A 10291-nucleotide genomic window follows, 5' to 3' on the forward strand; every position below is an offset into this window, starting at 1 on the left:
ACAATCTTTCACTTCCTTCGCAATGTCATTTATATAAATGGTAAAGAAAACCGGTCCTAGGATTGAACCTTGTGGAACACCTTTAGATATGGGTAGAAGAGCAGATTGAACTTTTCCAGCTCTCACACACTGTTTTCTATCAGAGAGGTAGTTAGAAAACCATTTGAGACTATTAGAGTCACATCCAATGTGTTGCAACCTGCGCAAAAGCAGGAAATGGTCCACAGTGTCGAATGCCTTTGATAGATCAATGAACAGAGCTGCACATTGCTTTTTGTTATCCACTGCGGACACGATGTCATTTAAGACCAGAGATGCAGCCGAAATGGTGCTATGGTTAGCCCTGAAGCCTGATTGACAAGGACTCAACAGTGAGTGTCTAGCTAAAAACCCTGTGAATTGTTCACATATTAAGGATTCCAATGTTTTCGATAGACATGACAACTTAGAAATAGGCCTGTAGTTGTTTAGGTCCATTCTATCTCCCCCTTTGTGCAGGGGAACAACATGGGCAATCTTCCATACATTTGGGATGACACCTGATAAAATGGATTGATTAAAGATATGAGTAATAGATTCAGAAATGAAAGGGGCAAAGGGGAAATCATTCAGTTCCCAACACATCGACTCCAAAGCTGTTGTTTTGGGGAGGCTTTTTAGTTCATTTAAAGGACAACTTTGTTTTTTTACAACAAGGGTTCATATTTTAGATTGTAATTAGAGAAAAGAAAAAGAGAGTGTTAAAATGTTTTCATTTGCTTCGTTCTATTGTTTTATTGCGTTTACCGTGCTAAAATGTGGGGCATGCGTACGCATGGGGCCATGCGTACAAGTGGTTAAATATGTCTTTTTAGACACAATAAGCCAGCAGTTTCTTTATTGCTATTTACAGTAACACTTCAAGCCCCCATAAGTCACATCCAACCATGAAAGGTTGCGTTGTATCTTGGGAATGGGCTTATTCTGTGTAAAATGACATATTTAGCCACTTGTACGCATGCCCCCAACCACTGAAATAAGAATCTCTAAAACAATAGAAAGAAGTAAATGAAATCATTTTAACACTCATCTTTTATATTCTTTAATTACAATCTAAAATATGAACCCTTGTTGAAAAAAACTAAAGTTGTCCTTTAACCTCCTCTCTGACTCTGTCTTCGCATGGCTACTGTGAAAAGAAGCCCCACACAGCATCGTAGCCTATCCATTTGGACACTGTCAGAGTTAAGGGGGAGACCTTGAAATGTAAAAGGTTCGAGAAACACTGCGCTATAGACAAATCCACAGCGCCAATATTTATTTTATTATAATGTAAATAAAAATATGTATGCTCTAAATATTCACAATATAATAATAATAATAATAATAAAATATATAATATTTCCTGTAGGCCTAGATGTGTAAGAATGAATGAACTTGGTAAAGTGTCTCTTCGTGTTGTGATGACATGTTGCTAGTCATTAATTATAGGCCTACCCCAACCAACATCAAAGCACCTGTGTGTATTAATCCTTCATTAATCTTCCTTTTATTTATTAAATACAATGAAAGTCTACCTCTGTCTTGCCTGTATGTCCTTTCGTGAAAGCAAACAACACGGTTTTCTTTTCGATGAATCCATGTTTGCGCATTTTGAGAGATTTGTTTAAACCTGGAATAACAGTGATAATCTACAAGCTCGCAAGGCACTAGAACAGTGTTTCTCAGTTCAAATGAATGTCAAGTTAGTATTTACATATTTACATTTTAAAGTATGCACAATCATATAAACCAAAAACACAAGCCACTACCTAGGGACACGAGCGTTGCCAAAATAACAAACAAAGCAGCTAAGTGAAACAAAGACAGACAGACGAACTAACTAACTACCAAGTAACTAGTCTAGTAAAACAAAACCCTGCCTACCTAACTACTCTAACCAAAAACAAGTTAAAAAAATACATAAGTGGCAACAACCTTACCTAGTGTGCTTAACAAAGTCCTACCGACGTGGTGCCTGTGTATAGAGGCCTCTGTCTTTCCCTGTCCCAAGGCAGTGGCATATACGACAGAATTTACATGAGTAGGAGAAATAACAAAAGTACTAAGGTTTGCTCTGGGAAATGATTACAAAAACAACACTACATGACAGGGCTACAACAAGGGCAAATGTTTGGGAGAGACAAGTTGAGGTGGAGCCCAGGCTTTTATAGATAGCAGGGGTGATGATTGGATGAGGGTGGGACCAGGTAATGGTTTGATGGACAGCTGATTAGATGAGACCTGTAGAGAATGACAGAGGGAAGTATGGGGACTGCTCATAAGTCCGAATGTTCATTAGTCCGAAGTTTCATTAGTCCGAATTTAGTTAGGGTTACTTGAGGTTAGGGTTAGGGTTAGGTATAGATTCGGACTAATGAACCTTCGGACCAATGCCATGGCACCGGGAAGTATAGAGACAGGAGGGGAGGAAGACACAAAAATCCCAGACGAAACTACGTGGAACGTAACAGCCAGTACCAACCCGGCGGCCGGCAGTCACGTCAGTCGGTCGTCAGTCGCGTCGGTATAGCGGATCTCGCCTCTCCTGGAGGATACAGCCAGAGGGATGTGTCTTTCTGAAAGGAAACACCCCAGCACAATAATATTGTGGCTAATGAAGGGAAATGACTGCTAAAAAGAGCATATACCGGTATACATATATATATATATATATATATATATATATATATATATATATATACTGTATTAAAAATTGAAAGTTTATTCAATTGTTTCCTTTGCTTTCTACATTGTGGGTCCTTGAACTGGGTAATATTTAAAAATCAAAATGTGTGTTTCAGAAAGTGATACGAAGGTGGAAGGAAGTGAAGGATGTTCAGGTAATGTTCAAGTAAGAGAGACAAAAAGGTAAAAAGTCTCAAAACCCAGTATATGGATGTTTTATGTAGATAGTAGCACATGGGCTCTATTTTGATTGTCTTAAGTTCCAGATCTTATGCCTTAACCTAAAGGCTTGTCCATACTGTCTCCGATCAACAAACTTTTCGTTCTGAAAGGTCCGGTTCAACTACAAAATCACTCGCATCTTCTGAAAAGCATACCCCGAATTAAGAGTTCGGAAAGCTGCACACCGGAAAGTCAGAACTCTCCAAAAAGTCTGGTGGTCGGAGACAGTATGGACAGGCCTTTAAGTTAAGGCATAAGGTACTTAAGAAAGTCAAAATATGTATTATATAGAGCGTTATAGAGTCTATAATGTGATATATGTTGATACAGAGTTATAGTCTACAACAGGGGTCTTCAACATTTTCAGGCCAAGGACCCCTTAGTTGAGAGAGAGATGAAGCAGGGACCCCCACAACCTTTTCATAGATTCCATGTAGTTTCATCGTTTGACAGCACAATCATCAGTGTATTTTGGATTCATGTCAATGTGTGTTTTCAGATATTTAACTTTTCTTTTTTCCCTTACACCAAAGCTCTTAGCCAAAAATAGCGCCTCGAGGCGTTGTGAGCTTGTAGATCTGCTATTTTTGGCTAAAGTTCTCCAAATATGGACGCTAGGGTTCAAGTGGTTAACATAAAAAAAGGAGAAAAAAAGGTTTCTATCACACAAAGATTTGGAGGACCCCCTGTAGTAACTCTGAGGTGAGGACCCCCTAGGGGTCCCGGACCAACAGTTATAAGAGAGAGACACTGGGTCAAAACCCAGTATATGATGTTTTATGTAGACATACTGTACAGTAGAGTTATCTATGTCTTATTTCCAGGTCTTATGCCTTAATTAAGGATTTGGTCATATCACTTTAACAACTCAAATGTATTATTATTTTCTAAATGTAAACTATTGATTTAATGCTAATTCTGGGATGATTCCAGCCCTCCGTGCTCAGCTGTCCCACCTAGAAGAGAAGCTCGACCAACAAAGTAGGTATTATAACTTCATGTTTTAGTGATTGTTTTAACACCTGATGATGTACAATATTATATAGCCAAAAACTGTCTACAATGTACGACTGCAAACATGGGCAAACACACAGATGCACGCACGCACACACACACACACACACACACACACACACACACACACACACACACACACACACACACACACACACACACACACACACACACACACACACACACACACACACACACACACACACACACACATCCTGTAAATTAGCCTGGATCAGAGCTCAATCGGTTTCATCAAAGCTCAATTAACTTGGCAGATTAGCCTCGCCATTTAACCTGGATATGTTAATCCAGAACTCGGTTTCATGAAAGTTAGCCCACTTTAGTTACTATGGAGATTAAGCTGTGAAGATAGCTAACAGCCAAGATTTGTTTATCCAGTGCCAAGTTTTGTGAAATTAGTCCAATGACTCCAATTGTAAACTAATGGCTTTTTCCACAGTTAATTCAACACCTATGTTATACTCATTTTAATACGCTGCATTAAAATAAAATAATAAAAAATACAATTAGATATCATTAATTTAATTAGGCCTATTACTGAAATAGTGAATGAATCATGAATCACATTGTTTCACAATGGCGGATGTGATATGTCATTGTCAGTTACTCTGTTATAGGCACACTATAGTTCATATTGTTGTTAGATTGTGATAATATATTAGGCTACTGAAGTTCTTGAGATTATAAAAAATGGCTAACAATGTAGCAAGGGTGTTTTCAATTAGTTAGTATTAGTAAACGATAAGAGTAATATAACAGCCTGTCTGGGTGAGATTATTCTATAGCAGCCAGTGGTGTAAAGTAACTAAGTACATTTACGTAAGTATTGTACTTAAGTAGCCAATAATCTTGAGGTATTTTTACTTGAGTATTTCCACTATTACTTCTACTCCATTAGCCAATACATCTCGGATCCAAATATTGTACTTTTACTCCACTACATTTATTTGAAAACTTTAGTTACTAGATATTTTGTAGATTTATAATCTCTCAATGTGATGCATTCTGAGCTTGTAGATCTGCTATTTTCAAAAGCTTTTCATACATTTAAAAACTTGAAATGGGACATTCTGCATAATGTGTACTTTAAGTACATTTAGAATTCTGGATTTTTACTTGTAACAGAGTATTTCTTCAGTAATTGACACTTTCAAGTAATGACACTTTTACGAAGTGGGGGGGGAGAATTATATGGATTTGACAAATGGCAAATCTGTTTGGATTATTTGCATGGTATTGTTTGATTGAACTGATTCATGGATTAACCCATTTAGGCCTAGAATTATTGAATGCTTTAACTATTGAAAAATAGCAGATATACAAGCTCACAGCGCAGCACCGAGTACCGCGCTGTGAGCTTGTAGATCTGCTATTTTTGAAAAACGATTTGTGCAAGTCTTCGAATATATCTTTTTTTAAAAGCATACATTTGTAACTCAAATATTTGCTCCTGGGGGGTCCCTGATACAATATTTTGAGATGGGGGTCCGTGGCCAAATAAATATAATTTTTGGGGTCCTTCACATGAAAAGGTTTGAGAACCACTGACATAGTAGTCTCCCAAGAACAGACTAACTGAGCTCCAGTTAAGCAAAAAGGACCTTTTCTATGACGATGGCTAGCCAGATTGCTGACATAATAGAAACATAGGTTTTTCAAAAAACCTTAGAAGGATTCAAAAGACACTTATAGAATCGGGTCCAAAATTCTAATTTTCACGATTTTTCAAAAATAGCAGATCTACAAGCTCGCTGCGCGGCACTCGGTGCCACGCTGTGAGCTTGTATATCTGCTATTTTTCAATAGTTAAAGCATAAAATAATGATACACAATAAGCACAAATATCAAAGGAAATGTAGTGAATGAATAATTGTTTTCTCCCTGCTTTCTTGCTCTTTTGTTCACAGTAACTCAGAACGTGGCCTTTTCAGCATCATTGACAGATGGGGCTAGTGTGACCCTTGGAGCTGCTACACCCCAAACCATCAAGTTCGAGAGGGTTCTCATCAACATTGGCAACGCCTACAACCCTCACTCAGGTACTGAGAGCCTCAGAACTGGTCTTTAATGTTTTTCCACACCAGGGACCCCTTAGCTGAGAGATGAAGCAGGGAGCCCTTAGCTGAGAGAGATGAAGCAGGGAACCCTTAGCTGAGAGAGAGAGAGAGAGATGAAGCAGGGACCCCTTAGCTGAGAGAGATGAAGCAGGGACACCTTAGCTGAGAGAGAGATGAAGCAGGGACCCCTTAGCTGAGAGAGATGAAGCAGGGACCCCTTAGCTGAGAGAGATGAAGCAGGGACCCCTTAGCTGAGAGAGATGAAGCAGGGACCCCTTAGCTGAGAGAGAGATGAAGCAGACATTTAACCACTTAAACCATCAATTATTAATAAACATCACCTTTGTCTCTGTACTTGGTTCACTCTTTATTCCCTTCAAACCAAACAAGAAAAAATAGCCACAAACAAATCTAATTTGCATATAATGTAGGAGGCAGCAGGATGTTGTGTTGTTGAAAATGAGCGCTTCCAAACTCTGACACTTGGAAAAATAATCACCTGCACAGAATGTCTTGACAGAAAGTAGCTCATAACATGTCTATGGTAGATTTTTATGAAACAAAAACTTTGCAGATAGAAAGAGGATAATTCAAGCTTTCAGTATGCCGCAATGTTGGTGAGTTTAACTTTGTTTAATGCAGTTAGATAGGACTTTTCTGTTTGGATGTATGGGCTGTCAATGGCAGAAACTTTCAGCAACAGTGATGTCACGCGCATACCCTCTATAGTTTGATGACGGGTCATCGATCAACAGGAGACTCTTTGAGTGTCCACCTGTCATCAAATTACTGGATTAGGAATAAAAAAACGAATTAATCTACATTTATTAGTGGATACATAATGGATAGAAAATAAGTAATTGTTTGTGAATTTAATTATTTTGTGAAAAATACAAATAAAATAAAATAAAAAATAAAGAAAGAAAAGGAAAGAAAAGAAAAGAAACAAGCTCCTAGCACAAAAAAGATGTGATGGCGCCCCCCTGTGGGGACCCCTGGGGGTCTTTTTTCCATGGTGGTCCATTATTATTGCACTCAATTCATCATTCAGACATAGAACGGACACGGCTCTAATGATGTTGTGTGTCTAGGGCTGTCACAAATAATTATTACATAATCGTCTAATCGCAATTATTTGACATAATCGCAATTATTTGACATAGGCCTAATCGCAATTATTTTGTGATGATTGTCATAATCGTTTACATGTAGAAAGATGTTTATATATGTTCAAACATTTAAAACATGGTGGAAATAGCAGATCTACATGCTCACAACGCGTTGTGAGCTTGTAGATCAATGTTCTTTTTAAAGTGTAAAGTTGTGAAATAAGTATGTCCTTCATTTCTTTGTATATCTGCCATGTGCAATTTCAAAGCCTATACAAGCCAAACAGAAATGTAATTGTCAACGACAAAAACACAATTCAATCGTTAATCGCAATTATTTGAGAGAAAATGAATCGTCCTAATCCTAAATGTCCTAATCGTGACAGCCCTATTATGTGTGTCTCAGGTTACTTCACTGCTCCTCGGAAGGGGGCGTACCAGTTCACCTTCTCAACGTATGGCGGCACGCTTTACGCCTCCGGAGCCCAGCTGGTGAAGAACGGCCAGCTTCAAGTTGGCACCGCGCAACCCCAGGAAGAAGGAGGCAGCCTCAGCGGAGCAGTGATTCTGTCTCTCAATGCCGGGGACACAGTGAGCGTGATGACTTGGAGCAATCAGATAATATATGACAATTTGAAACATCTCACTACTTTCAGTGGCGTCCTGCTCTTCCCAATGTAGACGTCCTGGCTGTACCAGACCTGGACATTGTGGGGCCCGGGGGGCGTACGGTTGTGCTCAAATTTATTCAACCCCCCTCTACAAATCTGGTTTATTGACTAAATTCACAAACTGACAACTGAATGAAATAAATAAATCATACAAGAACAATGTAAATAGCTCAACAAAAGTAACATTTGTTGTTCTTTTCCAGATTCAAAGTTAAATGCCACTTTCACTTTGAATTATTCAACTCTTAATTACACTGAATGTTCCAAAAAGTACAGTTTTGAGCATATTTCACAAGTTCTAAGTCAAAGGAACAGTGGCTACACTAATGAACAAATTTGTCAGAGAGGGGGTTGAATAATTTCGAGCACAACTGTATGCGGCCCTTTGGCTCACTCTGATCGGCCCGTGTAGGGTTAATGGCAAATTATTACAAAATAAACACATTTTCTAATTTTACCTCAAGCATGGACTGAAGTTGCATTTCTTTTATTTTTAAGTTTTTTTATTCACGTACATATGGACGCAATGCGTACATCAGCACGTGTGTGTGATCATTGGATCGTTGTCTCAATAACAAGCAGGTGGTCAGACTGGTCACACACGTCAAGACGACCTGCCTTACCTTATCCATCAAAAATGGCTAAAGTGGCTAGAAAAAGAAAAGTCGATTCCGGATGCCGGGGTTTCAACAAAAAATGGACTGCTAAGTATTTATTTACTGAAGTCGGAGGTAAAGCCGTGTGTTTAGTTTGCGGGGAGCACATCTTGTGGGGAGCACTGCCTTTTGGCCCGGCCCTCCACAACATTTTCTGTTGTTCATGTGGCCCCATGGAAATAATTATTGCCCACCCCTGCTCTAGTAAGTAAGAAAGAAATAAAGTTTCCCCAGGACTATAGTGTGTTGCCCTATTGGGCAACCACACTAACTAAAGTCTTCAAATTGGAGTATTTGAGTAAAAGAGTTGGATCTGAGATGTATAGTGGAGTAGAAGTATTGTAAATTGTAAATACTCAAGTAAAGTACAAATACCTCAAGATTATACTTAATTACAATACTTAAGTAAATGTACTAAGTTACTTTACACCACTCGCGGCTAAAGAATAATCACATCTAGACAGGCTGTTATATTACTCTTATCGCTAACTTAATTGAAAACACCCTTGCGACATTGTCAGCCATTTTTTATAATCTCAAGAACTTCAGTAATATCCACCTGTTTCCGCGGGAGTTTACTGGAGATTATTTGGACCACACTTTCGGTTTAACAGCAGACATACAAGCTCACGTCGCGTCGCAGATGCAGCCCGTTGTGAGCTTGTAAACTCACACTCGGCTGCGGCGCCGTAAGCTCGGTACAGCGTCTGCGCAATGCACTATGGGCCGCATGGAAACCCATGGATAGTATCACACATCTAACAACAATATATGAACTATAGTGACATGTCACATGAGTCATATGATTCATGATTTATTCACTATTTCAGTAATAAGCCTATAAGTAAATCGATTATATCTTGTTGTATTTTTTATTTCATTTTAATGCAGGGTAATTAAAATGATTATATACTAACAAAGGTGTTGAATTAACTGTGGAAAAAGTAATTAATTTACAATTGGGAGTCATTGGACTAACAGCTATTTCACAAACCTTGGACAAAATGGCACTGGATTAACAAATCTTGGCTGTTAGCCTGGTCTGGAGCAGGCTAGCTTCACAGCTTAATCTCCATGGCAACTGAAGTGGGATAACTTTCATGAAACCGAGTTCAGGCTTAACATATGCAGGTTAACTGGCGAGGCTAATCTGCCAAGATAATTCATCTTTCATGAAACCGATCGAGCTCTGATCCAGGCTAACTAAAGACAGGATAGCTGATAAAGCCAGGCTTTATCCCTAATCTAGGTTTCGTGAAACAGGCCCCTGGAATCAATCGGAATGTTTGTACACGTGGAATGTCTATGCATGGACGTTTATCATAATATAGAATAAAGTGTCCAGAGCATTAGTTATGTCTAGTTTGTCAGCCTGTCGACAGAATAATATATTTCTAAGAGTCAATAAAAATATTACAAGTGTCCTGTTCTTCCACAAATCAGATTAATGAATACAACTGATCCAATGCGAGGCCGACAATGTTCTTTACCCGGAAACGGAAATACATTTTTGGTTGTGCTGATGTCAAGAAATAAATGACCTGCAAGCCTGGGAGAACACTGGCCTTGGAGGTGTGGATCCAGGGGTGTCGCACCAAAAACTATTGAAAAATAGCAGATATACAAGCTCACACTGTGAGCTTGTATATCTGCTATTTTTGAAAAATCATGAAAATCTTTGAATATTTCAAATCCTTCTAATGTTTTTCTTTTTTTTTTTTAAACCTATGTTTTGATGTCAGTGGAGCTCAAACCTTTTCATGTGAAGGACCCCCAAAATGATATTTATTTGGCCACGGACCCCCATCTCAAAATATTTAGTTCCAGGGACACCC

General features: G+C 38.7%; 1 protein-coding gene across 1 annotated transcript; it reads left to right on the forward strand.

Moving 5' to 3' along the window:
* Nucleotides 1-3851: 3851 nt before the first annotated feature.
* On the forward strand, nt 3852-7810 carry LOC308281592 (complement C1q-like protein 4; the record flags this gene model as incomplete). Its single annotated transcript, XM_080721818.1, has 3 exons — nt 3852-3909; nt 5871-6002; nt 7536-7810. 3 exons carry the CDS (start codon nt 3852-3854, stop codon nt 7808-7810), a joined length of 465 nt encoding a protein of 154 aa, XP_080577944.1.
* Between the last annotated feature and the right edge of the window lie 2481 nt (nt 7811-10291).

The sequence above is a fragment of the Nannobrachium achirus genome (assembly GCF_963921795.1).
Source record: "Nannobrachium achirus genome assembly, chromosome: 3".
In the NCBI taxonomy this organism is placed as follows: Eukaryota; Metazoa; Chordata; class Actinopteri; order Myctophiformes; family Myctophidae; genus Nannobrachium; species Nannobrachium achirus.